This window comes from Euprymna scolopes, chromosome 7 (genome assembly GCF_053919585.1).
Source record: "Euprymna scolopes isolate OS-2025 chromosome 7, ASM5391958v1, whole genome shotgun sequence".
Taxonomy (NCBI): Eukaryota; Metazoa; Mollusca; class Cephalopoda; order Sepiida; family Sepiolidae; genus Euprymna; species Euprymna scolopes.
This window is the reverse complement of record NC_136488.1, coordinates 80,757,198-80,784,846: the sequence shown is the minus strand read 5'-3', so window position 1 is coordinate 80,784,846 and position 27,649 is coordinate 80,757,198. Positions and strand designations below refer to the sequence as shown.

The window sequence follows — 27,649 nt, the reverse complement described above, 5'->3', positions numbered from 1 at the left end:
AACAGTGTTTTTCTTTTCAAAACGGCATTGTCATAGACTCTAAACACATTTCCTGATATACTACACACAATGTTTCAAACAAGTTACATTCTATCAAAATATTATAAAATAACTATTACCATTTGTAAGACTAATTTTATTGAAGAAATTTCTCCTTTTCAAAACAAAAAAACATAATTTAACTTTTGCAAATATAGTGGTTGAAACAATACAAAATAAAACCAGCAAACATTTCAAAATATAATTTAACTGCTGCATTTTACATCTAAATTATTATATTATTATATTTTCTGAAAAAAGTTATATAAAAAAATATATTCCATCTATTTCATAATATTTTGAGTGAAAAGCTCTATTTTATTTGTACATCTTATGAATTATTTTAAAATTTAAAATGTTGCATTTTATTTGTAAATTTTGAAATATTGTTGCTCATAAAGTAAACTTTTAAAAATTTAATTCAAGAAATGTTTTGATAATGTTTGTGTTACTTCGTTATTATACTGAGCTTAGAATTTCCAGAAAAGTTTGGTTTGAAAAATCTTTATAATTTGGATTGTCTCTCTGTTCTCAACTAGAACTCTTTTGAAAATGAAAATAAAAAAAAATATTTCAAATTAGTTAAAGTGCACTAGTGCCAGGTTTTTTTTAAGCAGACATTTTGTATTCCTATATGTTCACAAATAAGAAATGGAGAAAAGGTATAAACATTTTGTATATTTTTCTTATTAATTTTATATATATTAGTGGCCTGGCAAAGCGACAAGGGAGAAACCAAGCAAAATAAACCCTAAACAAAATTCATCCCAAAGTAGCAAAACTAAAGCTGGCTTACCAGGACACTATATATATATATATATATATATATATATATATATAAATGTAAGCAAATTTGGTTTGGGCATATTTTATTGGTTTGAAAATATAGATTTTTTTTACCAATTGTCATAAAATTTTAATCATAGAATAGAATTATAATATTAAAAAAAAAACTGCAAATTTTTATGTAATTTCGTTCCATAGAACCAAAGATATGAGCATTTGAATATTCAATTTGGCTACGATATATATATATATATATATATATATATATATATATATATATATATATATACTAGCAAAAGTACCCGTCATTGACTGGAGTCAAAAACAGCCTACAGAAAATGGACTGATTTATTAAAGTACTAGCGAGGGGTACCCAGCGTTGCCCGAGTGTTTTTCAGGGTATGTGAAAAAAACCCGAAGCGTTGACGACGCGCAGTTGGAAAATAGTAAAGTGTTTTAAAAAAAACAGGTGCGCGTTTTTTATTGACGTGACGGCGATAGGTATTCAGCAGTCAATTTGTGCGGGACAGTTTTGAATAAATGGGTTTGCTTGTTTTTAAAAACCCGCTCCCTCATCTCAAAATGAAAGCTACAGTCTGATATGATGAAGTCGACATTGAACAAACTGGCTCATGGCCTGTGATTAGAGTTGAGGTTCGCTTTTTTTATACCGAAAACTGAATATAACGCGTGCCGATGTGGGAAATGTGGAATAATTAATGTTTGAAAGTCAATAAAATTAAATAGACAGGCGAGCTCCGTGGATAATTCGTAGATATTTATAGATGATATAAAAAGTTTTAAAAAGTTGTGAAGCAAGCAAGCGCTTGTTTGAAAGAAGCTTTTCGTGGACATCGAGGAAAAGCAAACATACATACATGCATACATTTTCGCTTTTATATTTATAGACTAGCGAGGGGTACCTGGCGTTGCCCGGGTGTTTTTCGTGGTATGTGAAAAAAACCCGAAGTGTTGACGACGCGCAGTTGGAAAATAATAAAGTGTTAAAAAAACAAACAGGTATGCGTTTTTTATTGACGTGACGGCGATAGGTATTCAGCAGTTACGATTTTGTGTGGGACATTTTTTAATAAATCGGTTTGTTTGTTTTTAAAAACCCGCTCCCTGTTTATTAAGAGGAGTGAAATGAAACCTACAGTCTGATATGACGAAGTCGACATTGACCAAACTGCCTCTGGGCCTGTGATTAGAGTCGAGGTTCGCTTTTTTTATACCGAAAACCGAATGTAACGTGTGCCAATGTGGGAAATGTGGAATAATTAACGTTTGAAAGTCAATAAAATTAAATAGACAGGCAAGCTCCGTGGATAATTCGTAGATATTACAATTTATAAATGATATAAAAAGTTTTAAAAAGTTGTGAAGCGAGCAAGCGCTTGTTTGAAAGAAGCCTTTCGTGGACATTGAGGAAAAGCGAACATGCATACATACATACATACATACATTTTCGCTTTTATATTTATAGATGATAGGTTATGAAAAGGAAGGGTTGTAAAGAGATAGCTTCGAATTCGGTGGGTATCAAAACCAAAGCAAAATATGATGAAAGTAAAAATAAAATAGATAAACCCCATCATTTATTATACCATACCTGTTCACACTGAAACACTTATCACAATATTCTGTGGATCTATATTAAAAAACCTTGTTAAACTTTGTGACATATTTCCATTCTATGGAGGTCAGGTGCGAACGAACACCCCATAATTTTATTATACCATATTTCTTCAAACTGAAACCTAATTATCAAAGTATACTTACACAGAGAGATATGAAAAGTCTTTATTGAAGTTTGTGCCTATTTCCATTCTATGAAGGCCAAGCGCGAATGCAGATCCCACAATTTTATTATACCATCCCTATTTAAGTTAAAACATACTTATCAAAGTATTATTATGTACATCTATATCAAAAACACTTGTAAACGTTTTTTTTTTTAATTTTTAAATTTTTTTATTTCCATACTTTGTGGACCAGGCGCGAACACAGACCCCACAATTTTAATGAACCACCGTTCTGCAGGATCAAACATAACCATTCCTGTGTCTCGATACATCTTCTATCATTATATGTAATCAGTTTTTTAAAATAGTCAGCCATATAAGAGCCTATTCGTGACCAGACACAGACATTCAGCTTTATATTATATATATATATATATATATATATATATATATATATATATACACCACTTTTTTGGTAAGCTTATAAGTTTGAAATCTCAGCAACTATTGAATAGCATTTAACAAATGAAGGTTCGTTGGAAAGCTAATGACCTGAATTGTGTAGTGGACGATATGACATTTGCCCTTAAGGTTACACATTATTGTTTAAACAAGTGGAGGATCACTTTTCTATATTAATTTAACATAAAATGAGAACCCACTTTATAGTCACCTTGGCTATAAAGTAGGTGTTAATTTTACGTTAAATTAATACAACTATAATTTATTCATATCATTGAAATTACTTGTTTCTTGGAATTTTAACTGTTATTTTTGTTTCCAGCACCTTTGAAAATCTATAATAGTGGTAATTTAAATATTTTGTGGGTGGGAAGATACTGCACCTTTACCAATATTTCAAGCATAGTCATTTGTTTTCCTACTTTTGCATATGAATTACAAAATAATTTGATATTTCCCCAAAACCTCAGGCCTTGATAAAAGGGAGACTACAACTTGCTATGGTTTCAAATGATCTCAAATAACAGCAAGGAGAGACTTGATTCCAAATACCCATAATCATACCCTATTTCCAATATCTATTCATTTTTATATGTCTATTTGCTTATCTCACTATCTGGACAAAACTAGACAGTCAGAGTGTAATGTGGAGAGAGGGATATTCAGCTTCCCTGAAAAATTGGCACTCTCTATGGGAACAGATACTACACTACCCATCCACTTGCCCCCTAAATTGAACATTGAGAGATAGTACAATGAGAGATTACCTTAGTTGAGAAGGATCTAACTCTTTTGATTGAGAACAGATACTATAGTTTAATCCATAAAGGTCTTGGATTGACGACTTAGTAGAGAAAACGAGTAATTTCCTAGTTTAACAGTGTTTGGATGTGTTATTAAGGTTGAGCATTCGTTCCAAACATAATAAATGTGTAAATCATGAATTTATTAAAAATAATAAAATTATATTAATTCCATGTGATGTTTTCGTGTATTTTCTTTAGATTTGTAAAAGACAAGAGAAACGGATAACAAATGTTTTCCCATTAGAGGTAGAATTAAAAATGAATAAGGAAAGATACTAGACAAGAAAAAGATAAAAGGAAAAAAATATATAGGGAAGAGAAGATGAAAGAAAAGAAAAAGAAAAAAGAAAAAGAACAAGACAACAAAAAAGGAAGAAAAAAGAAAGGAAGAAAAAGGAAGAAAAAGGAAAAAGGAAGAAAAAGAAAAAGGAAGAAAAAGAAAAAGGAAGAAAAAGAAAACGGAAAAAGAAAAAGAAAAAATGAAAAAGAAAAAATGAAAAAGGAAGAAAAAGGAAGGAAAAAAGAGAAAGAAAAAAAGAAAAAGTAAAGAAAAGAAAAAATTAAGACGAGGGAATGAAAGAAAAATAGAAGGAAAGAGGAAAGGAAAGAAAGAAAAGAGAAGGAAGAGGATAGGAAAATAGAAAAAGGTAGAAATTGCTTTCCGGTGATCTCCCAGAAAAGTTCAATATCCAATACTCTATATGTAAACTACATCAAAATACATTTATACAATTAGAGAGTATGTAGTCTTTCAAGTAGATTGTTAAATATGACAAACATTCTAGTTAATCTCTTAGTTATTCTTTTCAAAATTGTAAATAATTTATATAAGTCAGCACTGAACTGTGATAAAACAAAGATTGTTGAACATTCATAACTGACACTTAGTGAATAAGTCAGACATAGACCAAATGTATGGTTGGAGAGTAGAAAAGAATATGAATTTTATTAATACACTTATGTTATCAAAAAATATACCTTTAACAAAGTAACACTTATCAAGATAAGAAAAGCAACCAAATATATTTAATAAAAGATGAGGAATAAAAGTTATTATATCATCAGAACAACAAAGAAAAGTAAAAGGGGAACATTTTTTTATTTTTTTATTAATTTTTCCCTTTTTACTTTTTCTCATAGTTCTGATGATATAATAAAATTATAACTTTTATTCCTCATCTTTTATTTAATATGTGAATTTTAATGATGACTAGTCTGGGCGCCCGGGAATTGCCCGGGTGTTTGAAGGTCGGTGTTGAGCAGAAAAAAAAAATGTGTTAGTAGGCAGGCAGGCTCGAACCCGTACTGCGAAGAAGGAAAAAAACGTGAAAAAAAACAAAAAAAACATGATGTCTTTGCTGTTGCACCCATGACCAAACTGGAAGTGATGAATGTTTAAATTAAGGCTAGTCAATCGAAAAGAGGGGGATGACATTAAAAAATCTCAGAAAAAACAAAAAAAACAAAAAAAAACGACTCCTCCCTGTAGAAAAGTGCCCAATTGAGGGTGAAGGAATTAATGTTTTTAGCCAAATTTCTAATATTTGTTGTCCAAAGGGTCGAGCTTAAAAACGATACTGATCTCGTGAAAATTCGTCACCTCTGTTGAAAGTTTTAGGTAGACATACATACATACATACATTTAAACAGACAGGTGAGATTTATATTATAGACTAGCTGGGGTACCCGGCGTTTCCCGGGTGTTTGTAGGTGTGTGTGGTGTTAAATAAAAAAGAAACAGGGGGGAGGGGGGGAGGGGGGAGGATCAAACCCGAAGCCATGAGGTGAAGTTTGAAAATAAAATCGGCCAGCCAGAATGAGTTACTGAACCAAATGACAGGTGCGCGCCCGGAAGTCGTCGAGCGTTATGACGACGACGTCAATGACCAGGTTCGTTTGTTATAAGCGAAGTAAAAAAAGAAAACAATGTTTTAATTAAGCAGGGAGTGGTGGGAGGTAATCAAAACATCGAAAAAAAAAACATAAAAAAAAAACTAATGTAAGGCAAACGAACGATGAAAACAGAAAACGAACACGTGCAAAATGGCGTAAATAAGCCTGTTTCGATATTAAAATTTAAAAAATCAGTGGGTACCCGGGTGTTTTTGGGTGTGTGGTCGGGGGCGGATAAGCGAAGTTAAAAAAAACCAAGAAAACAGAAAAACGAACGTTATGTGAAAAATGGCTTAAATAACACTGGTTCAATATTTAAATTTAAAAAATCAAAAAAAAAAAGAAAAAAAAAAGACATCTTACACCACGATTCGAACCCAAAACTTTTAGATAATGAACCAACGCACTAATCAACTGAGCTAACGCGACATACATGAAATTTGTTCAGTTTTTCAACTATTTAAAGTAAATCAGGTCATGACGTCATCTGACGCATGTGTAGAATCGGTCATTGTCACGAGAGGTTTGATTCAGATTGTTCATGAAATGGTTAATTGTAGGCATAGACCAATTCATACCATCTAAAAAATTCCAACAAAAACCTAACAGCCAGCCATGGTTCTCCCCAGAATCTGCTGCTGCTATCGCGCACAGAAATCACTTTTTTCATAGCTACCAACTTAATAGATGCACTGAGACTAAAGCTGCCTCAGGACTGCCAGCAACCACTGTAAAAGAGTAATAAAAAATGCAAGAGAGCTATATGCCCAGTCTGTTAAATCCAAGGTAGCTGATCAGCAGCTTAGTTCCCACCAGTTTTGGCAAATAACAAATAGGATCCTGAACAGAAGTGTGTGTTCTATCCCAACCATTATCAATGGACCAGAGGTCATCTCGTCAGCGTCAGACAAGGCCAAACTATTTGCAAAGAACTTTGCAGCTAATTCTACTCTATGCGACGAAGGCCATCAACTCCCCATATTTCCTCCTATAACACAGAACAAGCTAGGTAACATACAAATATCCGTGCATGAGGTCGCCAAGCTAATCAAGAACCTAGACTCCAGTAAAGCATCTGGCCCTGATGGCATCCCAATTATAGTGTTTAAAAAGCTTCAACCAGAACTTGCTCCCATACTTACGAAACTGTTTAAGCGCTGCCTTAAGAAGAAGTGCTTTCCGACTCCCCGGAAGACCTCATCAGTTTGCCCTGTATTTAAGAATTCAGGTGATAAGTCATCCCCCTATCAGTACAGACCAATAAGTCTCCTGTGTGTTATGAGTAAGTTGCTGGAATCCATATTAAATAGAGAAATAGTCAACCACCTCAGCAGGAATAACCTTCTTAGTGACACACAATATGGTTTCCACTCTGCAAGATCTACCACAGATGTGCTGACAGTTATATCCCACAGGATTAGTGAATCTCTTGACAAAGGATTTCTTTCTAGAGCAATTGCTCTTGACATATTAAAGGCCTTCGACAAGGTATGGCATAAGGGTCTACTTCACAAGATTTCCAGCTACGGTATAACTGGAAATGTTTTCTCAATCATTAAATCATTTCTCTCCGATAGGCTCATAAGAATAGTGGTAGATGGACAAAAATCGGAGGCCTGCAATATAAATGCTGGAGTCCCTCAGGGGTCAATCCTGGGCCCAACTCTCTTCCTGATCTACATCAATGACCTCCCTAAACACATACTTAAATCATTCGTTGACATCTATGCTGATGACATGACCATCTACGGCAACACATCAAAGGCTGTAAATGACAAAGTTCTCTGATTCTCTCTCCTCTGATCTTGAGCGCGTGGTTCAGTGGGGGAAGATGTGGCTGGTTACCTTTAATGCATCCAAAACCAAACTCCTATCTTTACATCATCAACGCTCTGATCCCCATCTGGCATCAATTGTGATGGATGGCTCTCGTCTGGGTGAGGCCCAGTATTTTGACAAGCTTCTGGGTTTGACCTTTACTCCTGATCTGAAATGGAACACGTACATCAAGTCTGTTGCCAAGGTCGCTGGAAAGATGGTGGGATCCTTCTACCGCTCCAGAAGATATCTCACTTCTGATGCAATTCTCTATCTATATAAAAGCTAAGTACGTCCAAGGATGGAATACTGTTGCCATATCTGGGCAGGAGCTGCTAAAAACAGCCTATCCTGCCTTGACAGAGTACAAAATAGACTTCGTGGCTTAGTGGGGGATGCCCTTTTCTCTACCCTGCAACCTCTATCCCAAAGAAGAGACGTTGCGAGCCTATCCTTGTTTTATCGTTATTTCCATGGCAGGTGCTCGTCTGAACTCCAATCTCTGGTCCCCCCCTCGCCAATCTTTCACGAAAAACACCCGTCTAGCTGAATCCACTGTCAAAAATTTCCCCCACTCTATATCTGTGCCTAAATCAAAACGCGTATTCCATGAACAAAGCTTCTTACTTAGAACTGCACGCCTGTGGAACTCTGTTCCGTCTGCCTGCTTCCCACCAGACTACAACTTTGATGTCTTCAAGTCCAATGTTAACAAATTCCTAATGAACCGCCCCCTTAAATAAACACTTCATCAAATCTCCACACTAACGTAATGTACTTGCAATAACCCTTATCCCTGAGTGGCTTCCGGGCCTTGATAAGTGGTGATCACTGTGTAAAAAAAAAAAACTTCATTTATGTAAAAATATCTTTTAAATTTCTTGAACAGTTGTCATTGTATATCTATTTCTTTATTTTTTTTTAAAATGGAAATTGCTTCAGACAAGGTGTGAAGCCACTTGATGAAAGGAACCAACAAGAACGAAAGATGATTACAAGAACAGGAGATGACTATTACCCTTAGTTCTGAAAAGACCAAGACTATAGATAGGAGGAAAACGGTTAGCAGGAAGAGAGTTCTACAAGTCTGTAGTTTTAGAGAAAATAGAAAGCTTTGTTATAATGAGGTATCAAAACATCAAATTGATGAAGACTACTAGACGAAGGAGTCAAACGAGCTGAAACAAAAGAAGCAGAGAACAGATCAGACAATTGTGAAGAATAGTATTTCTAGTAAAACTGAGATTAACACCATCATGTCTAAAGAGAGATATTTCAGAGAAGAATAAAGGATTAGAGCCAATCAAATTACAGAGACATTTCTGCACCTTACAGTTTCTATAATTCTAAAATATTTTAAATACTTCTTTTTAATAGATAACTATAGCAAGATTTCCCTTGTAGGGGAATGATAAGAGCTGGGATTATGAAAAAAATGCTCTGACAGAATTTAGATCAAATTTAGTATTTAGGAATGCACTGATGAAATTCAGATATGTTTTGATGATAATATTATGAGTTCTTGTTTTTTTATGGAAATCACTCCAGACAAGGCCAGAACCCACCTAATGTAAGAAACTAAAAACAAAAAGAAAAATATTACGTTGAGGTTAAAAATTAGCCAACAAGTGTTAAATGGATAGATTCCAGCCTAGAAGACAGCAATTATTCATCTTTTGTCAGAATCATCATTTATGGAATGTGAGGACTAAGGGACAAAATAAGGGAAGTGAGAGTTACAGGGTTGCTTAAAATAAACCCAAGATCCTCTTTCTTTTCTTTAACTTAATTGTTGCTTAATTTGAAAAGTAAATAAATGTCATTTGTAGTCGACTTCAGAAATACCTAAAATAAATAATTTGGATAGATGTTAGGAGTGAAATAAGAAAACACCAAAGCAGAGATTTTTATTGGGTTGTGAGAATATCCTAAGTGCTTGCTTTAAAAAGTGGGATCCTCGGAGCACTGCAACATGAGCCGTTATACCAATTTGGCACAACATGTGAACGATCAAAAAACAAAAACAAAAAAAAAAAACTTACCTTGGAATTTTCAAAAACGGAGAAAACATGAGTGTACATGTCAGATTGATCCAATATTACTTTGTTGCATCGCTGATGAGAGTCAGGTCGATTTGAGTTGTCAACGGACTGGAAAAAAGTTAGATTTTAAATGATTAAAACATTTTGTAAAGATATTGTTAGGCGAGTATTTTTTAAAGTATCCATGAAAAATTTTCAGGGGTAAAAGATGACAAAGAGGTGGGGGTGGAAGCTGAATAAAGAAAAAAATAAAAGATAAAAAAGGCCGTAATAGAAAAAATGAATCCAGTGAAAGAGAAATAGAAGGTGTAAGAGAGAGAGGATTGGAAGAGGAAGAGAAAGGAGGTAAGAGAGAAAGAGGAAGGTAAGAGAAAGCAATAGAAGGGGGTAAAAGAGAAGAGGGCAAGAGAGGGAGGAGCAAGAAAGAAAGGATGAAAAAGAAAGAGATCAGGGAAGAGAGGGGAGGGCAAAAGAATGAGAGAAGGTAAGAAAAAGGTAAGGGCAAGAGAGACAAAAAGAAGATGAGCGAGAGAAGGAAGAAAGAGATGGTAAGACAAAGAGCATAATAAAAAGTAATAAAAGAGAAAGAGAAATGAAGTCAGAAATAACAAAAAATATATATATAAAACACAATAATAAAAAAAAATGGATAACAAATAGAGAGAGAGACAATAAGAAGAAAACACCCAAAAGAAAGCTAGAACAAATATCAGAAAAGAAAAATAGAAATTGAGACGATCTCCTCTCACTTTCTCCAATAAAAAAAGACGACAAAAGTTTGAGAAAGAGAGAGAGAGAGAGATAACAAAAATAAATTGTCCAAAAAGAAAGAAAAGGAAAATATTTTTTAATGATTTTCTGTAACTCTTATTGCCAGATAAACAAACTTTCATCTCTCATTCCAAATAAAAGCAGATTTTGAGTGCCAACAAACATTTTTGTTGTCATGCTCAGGTGAATATCCCTCCCTTCCTCTCCCAAATAAGATTTCAATGCTTTAACAGAATCCACATGCTAACATGCCAAGAGTCTCTTACTGATACTTCTTGGATAAAGTAAACATGGCTTAACAAATAATGAAAATCTAAGATTTTATTTTTCTTGCCTTCTTTCTTTTTCCGATGGAAAAGAAAAAACAAATGGATGAAACTGGTTTTTAACAAACAATGACTTTTTGTGTTTTCATTTAAAATTTTTTTTATTCGTAGACAGACTTGAGGGAATCTGTACCTTTTAGGTTAGTTATTGGGTTTTATGGAATATTGATATGTATCAAATTTCCCGACAAAGACCATTAAAATGGCCTCAAATTTCTATGTTACCTTCTATGTACCAAATATCTGTGCCCCCCCCCTCTAAATGACCCATTAGGACAAAATCCTCATAAAATTACAAACATGTATATCTGATTTTAATTAAATTTTAACCATATGTATAAGACATTGATTCATATTTCAGCCTTTTCCGACTATATTAGAGGGCAAGACGAGAGGAGAGAGTTGGCATTACAAACAAATTAATATAGTGTTATGAGTATATTGCAAAGATATATGGTAGTGATTCTGATTCAATCCTGAGCAACATTGGGTCTTCTTGCTTGTATATATCTCAAACATAGAGAGATAGATATACAAAAAAAAGGAAAAGACAAAAACTAAGCAAAATATAAGTGGAAAGATTGTAGACATTCGGTAAATACGTAATAAAAAGACAAAGGACAGATATTTATGTTTGTAAATTTTTTAGATGAGGAATGATAACTTGAATTATTCGGACTACTATTCTTATCTTGAGTGTTATTCTCATAATGTTTTAGCTAATGTAACCTACGACCTTCTTCAGGTGTATTTTGTCAAACTCGGGAAACTGTCTGCAAGGACCGGTGACGTAACAGATAAAGTGCTAAATAAAGATTGAGTTGTAAGTGACACTCTTCTCGAAGTTGAAGGTTCAGTCCTCAGCGTGGGCATTACTAATAAAATTACAAATTACAAAAACCTTCTACCTGGTCATGGCTGACAGAATGAGAGCATGTTATCTCCATAGATTAAATAAAGGGTTCTGTCTGAAATTCCATACAGATTCTAGAATTTGATAAAAAGATTCCCATGTCGGACATTTTTTTTACTTTCTTTCTCAGTCTGTGGAACACAACACTGTAAGACTGCTTCCTGGCTGACTATAACATTGTTGTTTTCAAGTTCAATGCAAACAAATTCTTGCTGAGCTGTCCCCTTAAATAATCAATTTTTCTACCAATTACAACCATCATTATAAATCCCCTCAGTGTCTCACTGTCTACCTACCCAACCCAATAACACTTATCCTCAAGTGACTTGATAAATGGTGAAATTTAATTACCAACATAATTCAGTGATTTTATATATTAGTGCAAACACCCTCTGTAATGAATTTGGAAAGAAAATCTTAATTCTAAATAGAAAGTCAAAGGTAGTATGTTTCTTGTTAGATTATCAGAAACTTGTATTATTCATATTATTTGGATTACTGCTCTCATCTTTAGTGCTATTCTTACAAAGTTTTGGCCAATGTAAACTCCAATCTTCTTCAATTGTCTCTTGTTGAAATCGGAAATTTTTTTTGCCCAATAAAACCCATTATCATATCCTCATTCCATCTTAATTCATAACTCATCCTCAGTGCACTGAGGATGGAACCTTCAACCTAAGGTCACTTAGAACTGAACTTCACCTAGTACTTTATTTGTTACGTCATGAGTCCTTGTGGCCAATTCTAATATAAATTTAGGGAGTTGTGAACCCATACTTGTTTTTAGATGTACAATCTTACTACATATCACTACAGATTAATATATAAATGTTTTTTTTTTTTTCAGAAATTATAATGTATACATAAAAAATTACACTGATAAAGCATAATTTTGTGTTTTCTACATTTTCAATGAAAAGTATATGCTTGTAAATAATATTCTTCCACCCAACCATCAAAAGACGTTTGGGATAGAACTGCAGCTCAATACTTCACCAGATTTCTTTACAAAATGAATGATAAAGGAGAGTAGAAAGTGAACTTTGAATTTACTTTTGGCAGCCTTGTAAGTCTGCTTCCCTTATTTTGTGCTTTAGTCCTAACATTCCATGTGCAATGTTTCTGACAAAAGGAGAAGAATTGCTGTTTTTTTTAGGTTTTAATCTATCAACATTTACCATTGGTTAATTAATTAATTTTTTATTTTAGCTCCTTACATCAAGCAGCTTCATGCCTTATCTGAATAGATTTTCATAAAAAAATAAATAATACTGTTCTGCTGTGTAAGCAAAAAGAATTTGGAATAAGATTGGCTCACATGTACAAGAGATTGAGTCTCGGCTTCTTGGTAGTTCTTGTAGACATCATTTAACATGTCATAAATTCGGGCGATGGTGACAAGACTTGCTTGATGTCCAGGAATTAACATTTGTCGGCATACGGACAATACAACCATCTTGCTGTCTTTCCGTAGAAGAAGAAACTCGATAAGTTTGCACTTAAATTAGAAGAAAAAAAAAATTGTCGGGGATGAATATTTAGCAAGAAATAACAATTTTAGATATGATATGACATATTTAGTTAACATGATACTGATCCAGAATCTGATTCAAGGCCACATCGTAATCTTCTGACAGTTAACAGTAAGCAACTGGACAAGTTGCCAGAAAAAAGTTGAACAAACATTGCCAAATGATAAATTCAAAACGTTGAAAACAAAACTTTAACACAAGAAGATAATACTTACTCCAAGTTTAATTATATGAAAGACATTTTTTTTTAAATATATCAAAAAAACTTTCCAACAAATGTTTCAAAGGAATAAGTTTATTTTGTAAGATGAAAACATGGAAACAACTATGAATGAAAATAAAGATTTTCTTTTTTCATGGAAAGTAATTAAGTTTTATTATTTTTTTTTTTTTTGCAAGAAAATTTTCAATAAAATACGTTTTTTGTAATGACGAAAACAATTATTTTTCATGGAAATAACTATGCTTGAAAACAATATTTTCAAGAATAATATCACATGCGTGAATTTTTCTTCTATTAACAAAAATATCGTCTGTTAACAGTTGATTTACTAATCATGATTTTTTTTTTCTCAATTGTTTTTCTGGCAGCTTACTGTAAAATGCTAGAAGATGCCAATGAGACCTTAGGTCAGGTTCTGGATCAAAACCTTTACCAGTACATAATAAGAAAATGCTGCATTTGGTCATGCATTTTTAATTATTAATCAGGAGAAGAAAAAATATGCAAATTAGATATTTCACAACAAGGCAACATTAAAACAATATTATTCTAGACATCATACTTTTAAAATTAAAATTTGGCACTTGTCCAGAATCCCTCCTATGAAAAATCAAAATATAGAAAAATTTGATGTACATATGTGTGACAGAAAGAACCAAAAATAACATTAATTTATCAAGTAGTTATATTTTTGTAAAGAAAACCATTTTTAAGCAAATTTGAGTTTTTCCAATTTCTCCCCCATCCCATGTTAAGAATGGTTTTCTAAAATTTCAACTTTGAGTTATCTCCCTTGTTCTTCCAGTAAGTTTTCCAGATAACGTTGCGAATTTGTCGCTTGCAGTTGACCCATAAAATTTTTTATTTTCTTATTTAAAAATAAAACAACCCGATCAATTTACATGATTTTTGGTGTACGATATTTTCTTTCAGTCACAAGTATGTTCATGATACAAATTTTTCTTTCCTTTTTTATCCTTTCATGGGAGAAACTGTAGATGAGCACCAAAAATGCTTGGCTATAAAAACAACAACATGAGGCACTGACAGAAATTTGAATCTAGTTACTTGTTAGTTTATATGAAGTTGTATATATTTTAGCTTAAAAATAAGCTCTATGCAGTTTCATTTAGCTTAAATAAAAATTAAGATGAAAAAAAACATACATAGGTTTAAATTATTGGCATCCGTTTGTCTCAGGAGACAATGAAGTACCGTGTCTCAGTTTAGTCAGTTGGCGAATTGCAGTGCCTGTGCAAGCCTATCTTGGATAGACAGGCTCTTTAGTAAATGCAGTGTCTGGCTGGGAGAGATCTGTGCAACCCTCTGTTATCTGTGCTTTCACCTCTTCCTCAACTGCTGGTCTATTCACACTCCTCTTGGTGTATGCCTTTACAGCTCTTTTCTAGAAGCTGCAGTCTTCAACTACAGATTCTCAACCTGTTGATTTGATGCCACTTGCTCTCATGTCTCGCAAAATACAAATACTTAGTAGAATACATATAAAATGAATTCTCCAAACAGAACAGTTTTGTGCCACTTTTATGTCCGCTTGTCAAATGAAAAATCAAAATAATGACACTATATCTTATATTTAGCACTCTTATTTTAATTTTGATCAAAATCCACTATGTGATTGGAATGATTGCCACTGAAACACAAAGGGAGGTAACCCTGACTATTAACAGAAATTGAAGAAAATTGTTGGTATAGTCGGGGAAACAAAAATATCCCCAACTAACAGCAAAATCGTATCCTTTCTTTGTAGAGGTTGCTAGATGCTGGAAGAGTTTCTACTCTGATAAATTTTTTCTCAAGCCACTTCTCCTTGGAATTCCTTTCTTGTTCACTATTTTCCCAACTTTACTAACATGCAGAGATTTAAATCTAAAAAAAAAAAATCAAACAAAAAAAGACATCTTGCTATCCAACTCCTAATCCAGGACGCTCCCTCTACAAATCGTGTCCCTATCACAGCAGTCCCTTATGCTTCAATGGAAATATACCTTGGTTAGAGTGAACAAAAGTAATAAAATTCAATGAATGCCTTTCATGCCACAGAAATCCCTTCAGTAGGGAATTCAAGCAAAAGCTACAACCGAGCATTTAGTCAGTGGATGAGTAATCCTTCTAGACTGAGGCAATTTGTATTATTTTTTTCTTGTTCCAATCAAGAGTACCTTTTTATTGAAGATTTAGATTTTTCCTACATTAAAAAACGATCTTGTGTCAAACTTTGCCCTTCTGAGGAAAATTCTGTAAATAGCACACCATCTCTAATTTTTTTTTTTTTTTTTAATATTTCTTTCGTTTGTTTATAATAAAAAGTTTTATAAATAAAACTACTTTTTAATTTTATTATGCTTATAAAAAATATCTAATATAACTCCACCCTTCTTTTTTTTAATAAAAATCTGTTAAGGCATGTTATAAATGTACGTATTGTTTTGTTTATGATACAATGGGAAGTAAAAGTTTAAGAAATCATTTTCATATCAACATGTGTCCTTTTAGTAGTTACTCATTCTGGGGTGCCTTAAGTATAATTGCTCCAATTTTATTATTAAAGTTTTGTTTGATCCGTAATAGCAAAAGCATTATATAAAAAATAGTAGGCATGTTTGCAACAGGGCATCAAGTTCTTTTAATGAATGAATAGTGGTGACTGCATTGAGAATTGATAACTGAATTTCGTAAGAATACATCAATAAATATGCTATGGTGTGACATAGCAGACCAGAGCATAGGAATGGTGGTTGTCAGAGTTCAAAATTACAGAGTTGTCAAGCGTTAGCATGACAGATGCAAAATGATCATGAACTGACCAGGGATAATTGTCTGTGTTTTCATGAATGAAAGCTGGGAGTCATATCACCAGCCGGGATATGACCCAGAGATGGCTAAATGAAAGTAAACATAGAACCTAATCGCTTGGGATCAAACGATAATTAAAAAACAAAAAAATTGTTTTTGCTTACTCTTTTTCACACCAAAAAAGGCATATTGTCACTTGAATGTAAGCGGCTACTACTTAGGATCATGCCTAACAGGGTACTGAGGAGAGTTGAGCAGCAAGATGTTTGTTCACATTACATTTAAACTTCTGGAGGTTAGTACAGTCAGGGAAGCAGAAAACAAGGAAGAAATTCTAAAATCTAGCAGTCCAAAAGAAGAAACTATTAGAGTAGAAGGTTTTCCTGCATCTAAGGATCTCAATAGCGAATGGGTAGGATTTTGCTGTTTGTCACAAATATTTATATCAATGGAGCACAAGTACTATAAATTAATTAGTGCACATTCCATTTAAGTACTTGCAAAACAGGTGCAGGAATGAACATTGCCGTGATGGGACAGAAGTTGGAGCATGGCCGATAGTGTGGGACTGATTAGATTTGAGACGGTTTTGAATCTTGTTTAAGGAGAGACTAGTGGTAGATACACCACATACTCTCTGGTGTGAGTAATTAATTTTCTAGCATGGTAGAAGGAGCCCACCTTTTTTGCAGCAGCCTTGGTAGTGGTCTCAATGGGAAAAGGGAAAAAAAAAATTGACTCTACTTGGTCCTGTAAGGTTTGGGAGCAATCTATACATTGTCGATGGACTGTAAGGCTAGACAATATCCAGGGATAATCTAATGAAATAGGAAAAAATGTTAAATAGTAAAAGGTACATCCATTAGTACTTATTTAATGATTTAAATTTGAAGGGGAAACATTAGTGCATTAACAAGAAATAGAGGTCAGATGGTTAGCCTTTGGTGGCATTGTTTCCTATTAGAACAGGAGTGAAAGAAAATGTTGTTAGGCTATTATAAGCATAACAAGCAAAAACTCTTGTTTGAAAGCTTGAAACGACGAGGTGATATAGAAATAGATTATAAATAAAGGGACCAGGTCCCATGAATCCATAACCACAATATGTCTCTCCACTAGCAGAAAAGAAGACAATGTCAACAGCCTAATAAAATAGTCTTTCTCTAATTTTGAGGTCTAGTTCTTTGATTTGTGTTGTTGTGCCATCTTTAATTCCAGAACAAGAATGCATCCCCACGGAAAGATAACCACCAGGAGACAACAAAAGATAATCTTGAATTAAATGTTTTCAGTTTTGCAGGACCACTAAAGACATGAGGTATTATTTTATTCTGCTGTTCATGATTTGTTGATTTTCATTTGATAAACATTTTATTTGATTGTGATGTACAAAACATTAGGCCTCCCCTTAAAAGGAAGGAAATATAACAAAGACATTTGAATCAAACTTACTTTATCAGGAATCATTTCTACCAAAGGTTCAAGACACAGTTGAACATACCACAGGCTTCCTAGAAAATACAATTTATAGTCACATTAATTTTATTTATAGAGCAATAACATGAAAACTCAACTTCTTGGAATCAGATCTGATTTGATCTAACATAACAGATCTTTCACGCACAAATGGCTCAATATTATTCAAGATAATTTTATAGCGATTATGTTAAATGAAACTTTCATTTTCGACTTCTGATTTCTGCTTAGCAGAAGTTTTGCTGGTGTACACCAAGGAAAAGTCTTTTCTGATTAATGCTTATGGAATTCCAGTTTAATTTTAAAATTCTACATAAAATAAACTAGACTTTACTTTGAAAATATTTTTTTAAGTTTAAATAAAATATAAGTTTAAAATTTTTTAAGTTTAAAAATTTAATAGTTCTTACTTTTTTGTAATAAAAATATAAATAGTTCTTACTTTTTTGTAATAAAAATATATCGTTTTGATTTTAAATATTTTTATCATGAGATACGGAAAAACATTTCAATATTTCTTTTACAAGATATTAAAAAATATTTAAAAGTGAGGACTATTTTTTTATGTCAACTTTAAAATATATTTTTTATTGAATGAAACGATTCTGAAAAAATAAAATAAACACTTCAAAATAAAGATTAACAAAAACATATTTTGATTATAGAATATTTTATTAAAAATAAAATCATTCAGAAAAGGAAGCATTTCAAAGTAAAGATTAGTGTTTTATGAAGAGTTTCAAAATTAAACTGTAATTATGCAAGTATTGATCAAAAGGAATTTTTCCTCTGTATACACTGACAAGACTTCTGCTAAATAGAAAACAGAAATCGAAAATAAATTTTTCTTTAACATAATCTTTATAGCAATAATAAATAATTAAAAGTGGTTTCTTTTAACACTTTACTGCAGTTTCATGGTAGGCCTGATTGTCAGAAGTGTATTCTTATTCCACACATTTGTATATATTTGAATTTAAGCTCACACTAGCCAGAATCGAGTTTTAACTGGACAGAGCTAAGTCAGTTTGGAAATTAATTTCTAAAAGCTGTCCACACATGTCAGCATGTCAACTGGATGCTAAATAATCTTGTCAATAAAGCCCACGCCATTGTTAAGCTATGGCCATTTTTCTGTTGATTGTGGTATGTTGCTGATCCAGTGCAGTTCTAGGAGGTCCACTCTCTCAGGTTTTGCCTTCTTCCTTTGAGAAAGGGGTTAGTTTATTGCTAATCACCTGAAGAAACCCTTACCATGAAAGGGCTGCCCAGGCATTTTTTACAGGCTAGACTGAGTGCTATTCCATTAGGATGCCGACGCTTCAATCCCACTTTCTGACCCTTATGTTACATCTTCCTGCCATGAGAGGGAGATAAATAAGAGGCTAAATAACATGATGATTTTATCAATGTTCGTTTTTTTTTCTTTTGTTTATTATTAGTATATTAAAAAATCATTTGGCTTTGTTGTATATATGGTTATATTTAATAGAAAAAAAGTAAAAACATTTTTTTTTAATACTTTAAATTTTTCTCTAGACATATTTAGCATACTTTACGATTTTGTGCCTTTAACCAATTAAAAAAAAATTATAACAAATATTAATTACTTGAAAGATTCGAAAATAAAATTAAAAAGAAAAATATTTTTAGCAAAATCTGATAAATTACGTTTTTTTTTTTTGCATGACTCTAAATCAAAAATACCAGGTTATGGTGGTTGTATTATTGTAGGAACGGGAGTAATATTATAATCATATTTGCAGAGTTGAAATATATAAGGTCAAACTCAAACTGCTAGAACTCCAAAATATCCAACTTAGCCTCTTTATTTTAAATGGCTTCCAATATTCAGACTGTTTGGTTATTTCTCCAGAGATTACAAAAATCTAATTCTGAGCATCCTGGCTTATCTGACTTCTTCTGATACTGCACCCTGGATTATAACAAAGTAAATATATGTAGTGGATTCTTTTGTTTTATGGCCCATCAGCTTCCATTTATATATGGTAGAAATAAAGAGAACTTGGGAGTAATGGACACATTTCTCGTGTGGGCTTCAATGATGTGAGCAAAAACCAAGTGAGAAGTGTGTTTTATTAAATGCAAGAAAAATTTATTGGTTATCAAAAAAAAAAAAAAAAAAAAAAAAAAAAAATGAACTATCAATAATTACTTACCCAACTTGGCATCAATAATGATATCAGGCTGGAAGACAATCCAATTATCAGAATCTGTGTTGGATTAAGGCAAATTTATTTGAAGAAAATGAAAAACAAAATACTTTAACAAACAGAATGAGAGATTTTAAAATGTATCTATCTCTCCCTCCCTTTCCAATTAACAATTTAATTATGAAAAATTATTATAATAATTACATTTAAAAGCAAAGATAATATATTTAATACATTTTTAAATTATTTTTCTCTAGGCCCTACACACATGCTAATATATATAAGCTAGATATGTGTATATGTTTATATATTTATATGTATAACATTTACTCTTAAACTAGTTAACCACTCATCATGAATTTTGGAAAACAGTTGTTAGACATGACAGGGTCTCAATATGGATAATACTTAGTTTTATATGACCTGGCAAAAAGAGGGTGGAAACCATTTCTGAAAATTCAAATACCTCTAATCTTTGTGAATTTTAACAATAAATATTAGAAAGAAATGATTAAATATTCTCCAAATTCCATTTTTTTTTTTCTTTTTCAAAATATTTTAAAGAGTTTTACGGACATAATATGGGCACAAACTCCCATCTAAAAATTCAAATATATTAAATTTCCATTAAATCTGGTAAATAGTCATAATACATCAATTAAAAAAAGGTTTCCTGAATTTCAATTTCTTCTTAAGATTCTTTAAGCTTAATTAAGCATTAAATTTGAGATATTTTCTAGAATAGGAATCATATAATAAATTTTGATCAACTCCTTGCACAAAGACCTGTGCCGTAACAAATAAATTGCTAAGTAATGATCAGTTCTAAGTGATAGTCTTCTAGAGACTAATGGTTCAATCCTCAAAATGGGCAAAACTAAAAACTGTTGTGGCTGATGGAACAAGAGCAAGCTACCCTTGTGCATTAAATAAAAGGTTCAATTCAAAATTTTGCACAGATTCCAGTTTGATACGATACACCTTAAGAAGGTTGGCGGTTACATCGGACGAAACATAGTGGGAATAACATCTGAGATGATAACAATAGTTCAAATAATAAAACTTATCAATCCTCATCTCATCCATCCTGAAACATCAGGTTTAGTAGCATTACATCTTGATTTGAATCTTTGTGAGGGGGGGGGCATAAAAATGGTGCAAAACTGTTCTGTTCAGGGAATTAATTTTACTCAACCTCACATTTTTCTGGTATAATATAAATGGACTCTTCAGTCAAATTCTAATGTATGAGGTTCAGACAACAAAGTTGTTTGAAATCCGTACAGATTTGTTTATAGTGGTGAAGACAGAGCAGACAATAGACCTCAGGTTTTTTTTTTTTTTTACACCCGAGATTTCCTTTTCCTAGGTGCATGTTTAACCAAAGACTAAGAGTGCATCTTTTCCAGTGGTTTTAAACACACCCCTAGATACTAATCTGTAAATTTCTATGTCCCAGCGCAATACATACAGTGTCTAGTATTGCCAAAACGGTCACCCATCTGGTACTGGCTGGGGTCATTATTGCTTAACTTTGGTGATCTAATGGGAACCACTGTGTTAATGTGATTATATATATATATGATAGCTTCCTTCAGTCTTGAGAGATACCCACTGTAAGGATGCCTATGTGTGGAATTTTTGTGGCAAGAGTCACACAATTTCCACCACACCTCTCCTGAGTTAGCAGTGTTAAATACTAGTGGCAAGTGGAGGTTCAGGACGACTGGAAACAAAGCTGAGAGCACATATAGCACCTAGAATTCTTAAATGGTCACAGAAAACAGGATATATTTATATATATATATATATATATATACACACACAATGTATACAAGAAAAAATTAAAAGTGAACGTGTCTGTGTGTCTGTACATTTTCCTTCGCAATAACTCTGTTAATTTTCAGTCTACAGACTCGAAATTTGATATACAGGGTACTGAGATTTGGGAAAATCTATGTGATCGGTTTTCGGACAGAAATTTGGCTGTTAAGGGGTCAAAGTTCAATGATTTGACCTTTGAGAATTCTACCAAACTCCTCCGACAATTTGGGGTCTAAATACTTGAAATTTTAGATTTAGGTTCCTTGGACATGGATCTAACTTAATAACTTGATTTGAGCCCAAAACAATAAATGTTAAGGGGTCATAATAGGGGTAAAAGCTAAAAAGTTGACCTTTTTTTTTTTTTTTTTTGCTCAGCATACATCTCCAAACACCCAGGCAACGCCGGGCCGAAATGCTAGTATATATATATATATATATATATATATATATATATAATATAAAGCTGAACATCTGTGTGTCTGATCACGAATAAGCTCCTATATGGTTGACTATTATAGAAAACTGATCACATAACGATAGAAGATGTATCGAGACACAGGAATGGGTATGTTTGATCTGGCATAATGATGATTCATTAAAATTGTGGGGTCTGCATACGCGCCTGGTCAACAAAGTATGGAATTAAAAAATTTAAAAATGAAAAAAAAAAACATTTACAAGTGTTTTTGATATAGATGTACATAAGACTTTGATAAGTATGTCTTAACTTAAATAGGGATGGTATAATAAAATTGTAGGGTCTGCATTCATGCCTGGCCTCCATAGAATGGAAATAGGCACAAACTTTAATAAAGACTTTTCATATCTATCTGCGTAAGTATGCTTTGATAATTATGTTTCAGTTTGAAGAAATATGGTATAATAAAATTATGGGGTGTTCGTTCGCGCCTGACCTCCATAGAATGGAAATATGTCACAAAGTTTAACAAGGTTTTTTAATATAGATCCACAGAATATTGTGATAAGTGTTTCAGTGTGAACAGGTATGGTATAATAAATTATGGGGTTTATCTATTTTATTTTTACTTTCATCATATTTTGCTTTGGTTTTGATACCCCCAAATTCGAAGCTATCTCTTTACAACCCTTCCTTTTCATAATCTATCATACTTTCATAAATCAGAGTCCATTTTCTGTAGGCTGTTTTTGAACCCAGTCAACAACAGGTACTTTTCTAGTGTATATATATATATATATATATATATATATATATATATATACATACACACACACCAGGTTAAAAGTATTCAAGAGTGATTAATGAGTTTAACAAGGTTATTAAGAGTGTTCAATAAAAGATATATATATAAAATTACATCGGCTCATTAGAAAATCTTTTCATCTAACATCCATCAATAAAATATCATTATTGCTTTCAAACCTGAAAGGGGAAAATTCCTTTACAATGCTTGCAGAAAGGTTGTTGAAGAATTCAATTTTTTGTGGTACTTGTAGACAATAAATGCAGTAGAAATACAGGTAGGTTAAGACATGATAATCAGTTTATATACAAAAAGACAATGGCTCCACCCACTAGCAGCATTCTTGTCACACCAAAATACACTTGGGAGTCTTTTTTTTTGTAATATTTGTTGCACTCATTTTATTTTAGTATAACTTATTGGTGTTTATTCAAATTGGCACTTATGGTGGCAATTAAAAGTAAAGAAAATATAGAAAGGTCTGCAGGATGTACATACTAGTCACGGAATGGAGATTAAATATTTAAAAAAAAATCATGTAATTTGATCAAGTAGTATTTTTTTTATTCAAGAAAACCAAATTTTACTGTCAATAAGGTGGCAGGGAGGATAGCAGCTCTAATAGAATCAAGGAATCAGTGGTCAAGGGCAGACAACCGACTTTCATTTCAAGTTTTTTTTTTTTAATAATGTCAGAAAGACAACAAAAATGTATGATTTAAAACCAGACAATAATTTATTAACATAACATGTACTTTTTTATTCATTTTTATTTTATCAGTTTTTTTAGAAGGGTCAGTTTATATAAGTTACAAACTACAAAGAATATTAAACAGGATAATTTTCCAAATAATTGAATTAATGCCTGTGGAAGCTGTTCAGTTAATCACTGATTACCTCCCCTTAATATCTTCTCCAGAAAAAATGACTTTGGCCTTCATTTATTCGTAAAAAAAACCGGCAAATTTGTTTTTCGTGAATAAAAATAACTACGTGCGTGACAAATTGGTACATGAAAAAATTTTTTCTTCATTTTTGCTCATCACCATAAGTGCCAATCTGAATAAGCACCAACCTAATTTTTGTGATACCTGTAGGCAGTGAATACACAAGAAGTGCAGTACAATTACAGGTAGTTTGAGAGAGGACAACAAGCTTGTGTAGAAGAAATGCGAAACAATAGAGACAGATGAGAACTCTGTGGAGAAAGAGTATCTGGATGGCAAAGCTATTGAGGTTGTTTAGAAGCTTTGTTAAATTTGGTGATACCATCGGAGCTCAAGGTGGAGCTGGTGCTAGTGTGATTACAAAAATAAGGAATAAATGGAATAAAAAATTAAAGAATCAGCCAATGAGTGAGGTTTGCTGATCCTCGTGATCTGAGAGGCAGATCGGGAATATTACAGTCTATGTAAGGGAATGAGATATAGCAAAACTATGCATGCTGCTACCAGTTGTATATGTATAGCTTGAGAAACCGATCCAATTATTGTGGTGGACATTCAAATAACTTGGGCACTAGTATTGAAAGAGAATGAAGCATGTATGATCAGGGTACAGTGCTCGGGAGAGAACAGTAGAGGAAATGTAACTAACGCAGTGTTATAAGGTTAGTTTAAAGCACATAAAGACCTGATTGTCTGATTCTTGTTTGTGCTCTCTATATAAGAAGTGCAGTCGAATTACAGCTAAGTTAATAGATGATAGCCAGTTTGTGTGCAAGATGTTTAAAACAATGGAAATGGATATGAACTCACCTATGCTACTGAACATTCGAGATTCCAAGATCAAGCTTCTTTATCCCAGGAGCTTGGTACTGGCGGGATTGTTTTTTTATGACATATGTGCTCGGCATCTCAGGTGTACATACAGTGTGCCATATCATCAAATAATAACAGCACCAAAAAGAAAACATCAAACAACTTTTTCATAGTGATGCTTTAGGGCATTTTTTCCTTTATGGAAATAGTTTCAAGCAATTAGAGCTCAGTCGAGTACCTTCTTCAGAAATAACAATAGAGTAGCGAGAGACTAGCAACATCTCTGTGAGAAAGAGGTTGTAAGAAAGAGAAGAGATCACCCTCACTAGGATTTTTTTTTTATGGAAATCGCTCCAAACATGGCATGAAGCTATTTGATGTAAAAAGCTAAAAACATAAATATTACTTCAAGGTTAAAAACAGAGCAACAATAAGTGTTAGATGGATAGGTTTTGATCTGGAAAACAGAAATTCTTTCCCTTTTGTAAGAAACATTGCTCATAGAATATGAGAACTAAAGGACAAAATAAGAGAAGCTAGAGTAACAAGACTCTTGAGCATAAAATCGGGGTTCATTTTCTACTGTCCTTAAAGCCTTGAATGAATGCTATAGAAAGTAAAATTCTGAGAGTGAATGTTACCTATACCAAAGTGATGATTAGAGGCTGTAGTGTTGGAAAGCACCTGGAAAGAGGAAAGTTCTCCTGCACAGTTTCTGGAAAGCAAGTCGGTTTTTTATAATATCTGTAAGCATTTGGTATACAGAAAGTGCAATAAAATTACAACTAGTTTGAAAAATAACCTGTTTGCGTGCAAGATATGTAATACAATGTTGATGGATGAGAAAGCAGATGTTATCAATGACACCATTTTGTTATGATGTTCTAAATATTTTAGTTCACTTAGCTGACATGCTAATAAAGTGTCAGAGTATTGTATACAGGCTACCTTTTTTTTTTAACTAAAGAGTCACCACTTATTAAAGCTCAAAAGCAACACCGTAATGATGGTGGTGATTGGGCAGAATTTGATTATTTAAAGAGAGTTGCCTAAAAAGAATCAATTCATATTGGATTTGAAAACACTGTTGTAGTCAGTTGGGAAGCAGCCCTATGGTATTATGTTCAATAGACAGACAGTTCTAGGAAAGAAACTTTGCTTATGGAATTTTTGTTTAGTTTTACGTAGGTAGATAGATAGATAGGTAGGTAGGTAGGTAGGGAGAGAGAAAGGGAAATTATTGACAGTGGTTGTAGCCAGATGAGTTTTTGTTATGAATGTTTTACAGAGTGGGAAAAGGAGGACCATAGATTTAAGCTCATCTGAGCACCTACCAGGAATAATGATAGAGTAGAGAATGACTAGTAACTATGAAAAAGAGGTAGTACATAGAAGAAAAGGGAGATCACCAACTAGATTTCAAAATCATTTTTGTACTCTATCAAAACAGGAAAGGGTCCTCTGAGCAGCACCTCCTCAGATATGACAACAGTACTCCATTTTAGGACATATTTGGCTCTTATACAGGTACAGGATCATGTCAGAAGTGAAATACCTTCTGGAACAATAGAATGATAAAATCATTTTTCCAGCAACCTTGGCGACGGATTTGATGCAAGTCTTACATTTCAAGTTTGGAGTGAAGGTTGTCAAACTAGAGAGCTTCATCAAGATGGGAAGCATTTATTTCAGTTGGAATGAGAGCATTGGTGGTGAAAAGAGGTCTAGGCGATAAAATCTGTTTATGCTACTTACTGTATTAGTCAAGCTAACAACATTACAGTTAAAAAGAGAAAACAATAAATAAAAAAGGATACACAATTCAAAAGTAAATTCTGTCTTCTCGCTTCCAACTGGTAAACTTGGTGCTGAAAGATAAAAATCTACTTGGCATAAAATAAAATCTTGAATATTAAGAAAATTGAGCAAAACAGACAAAAATGTTATTCTTACATATCAATTATAAGAATAATAATAATAAATACAGATCGTTTTATATTAGATCCTATCTTGATAAAGGGATGCTCAATATTATAAATAAAGCATTAAAGTACGACAAAATATTAGGTTGTTCCAAAAGTTTGTAAACACTTGCAAAAAATTGAATTTTTATGCAATTTTTAATTGTTTTTTGCATTTATATTATTATAATGATCTTCGTCTTTCTATTCTAAATGGCAATTGATAAAATTGAGCTAGGAGTTTTGATTCGTTGAAGCAACTTGATTTTGTTCACAAGTTGCATCAAGATCTGCACAAACTCACCGAAGGATAAGCCAACAGAAGAGTTGAAATTTGCAGTCAATTCCTCAGCAATCCATTGCATGAGCGTTTTTGGAAGTGCATTGTGACATTGGATGAGAAATGGGTCTAATCAATCAAGAAAAGTGATGGGTTCAGAAAGGGCAAGAGACACTGTTGATTCCAAAAGAAGATCGATTCGGCAAGCAAGTAATGTTGTATGTTTGGTAGAACTTTGAAAAAATCACGCATTTTGAGTTGGTTCCGAATGGTTGTGTCATCAGTGTTGAACTTTACTGTAAGCAACTGGAGTGGGTCTACGAAGTACCTGGCTCTGATTAACTGAAAACACACTTTGATGTAGCAGGAGAATGCCAAGTCACACATTGCCAGGAAGACCAAAGAAAACTTTTAAGAGCTGGGCGGCATTGAAGTTCTGTCACATCCAACCTACAGTCCATCAGATAGCAGCCTTTTCTGCTCAATATAACACTTTCTGAAGGACTGTTGATTTGACACGTTTGATGAAGTTGAGGAAGCATATCAGTGATTCGATGCAGGCTGAATGGTACTTTGGCCAGATCCGAAAGCTTGCAGATTGATGGCAGAAAGTCTTGGAAAATGATGGTCTTTATTTTGAGGATTAATTTTTGATTTTTGTTATTACTTGGTTAGTTAAATTTCAATTTTTTTGCAAGTATTTATGAACTTTTGGGACAACCTAATAAAATGTAAAATAAAATCTTACATTATTAATTTACCAAAAGTTCACAAACAA

General features: G+C 32.9%; 1 protein-coding gene across 3 annotated transcripts in view; it reads right to left on the bottom strand.

The window, feature by feature from the left end:
* LOC145279791 (regulator of MON1-CCZ1 complex-like) overlaps nucleotides 1-27,649 on the bottom strand; it is a 162,487-nt gene that overhangs the window by 95,248 nt on the left and 39,590 nt on the right. For 2 of the 3 annotated variants that reach the window (XM_080131119.1, XM_080131117.1), the window contains exons 12-16: nucleotides 26,448-26,513; nucleotides 19,827-19,880; nucleotides 17,623-17,681; nucleotides 12,920-13,099; nucleotides 9,592-9,699 (exon numbers count right to left, since the gene is read on the bottom strand). In XM_080131119.1, coding sequence (XP_079987245.1) covers nucleotides 9,592-9,699; nucleotides 12,920-13,099; nucleotides 17,623-17,681; nucleotides 19,827-19,880; nucleotides 26,448-26,513 — 467 coding nt within the window. The remainder of the gene's footprint in view (nucleotides 1-9,591; nucleotides 9,700-12,919; nucleotides 13,100-17,622; nucleotides 17,682-19,826; nucleotides 19,881-26,447; nucleotides 26,514-27,649) is intronic. The other variant, XM_080131118.1, reaches the window with a different exon arrangement.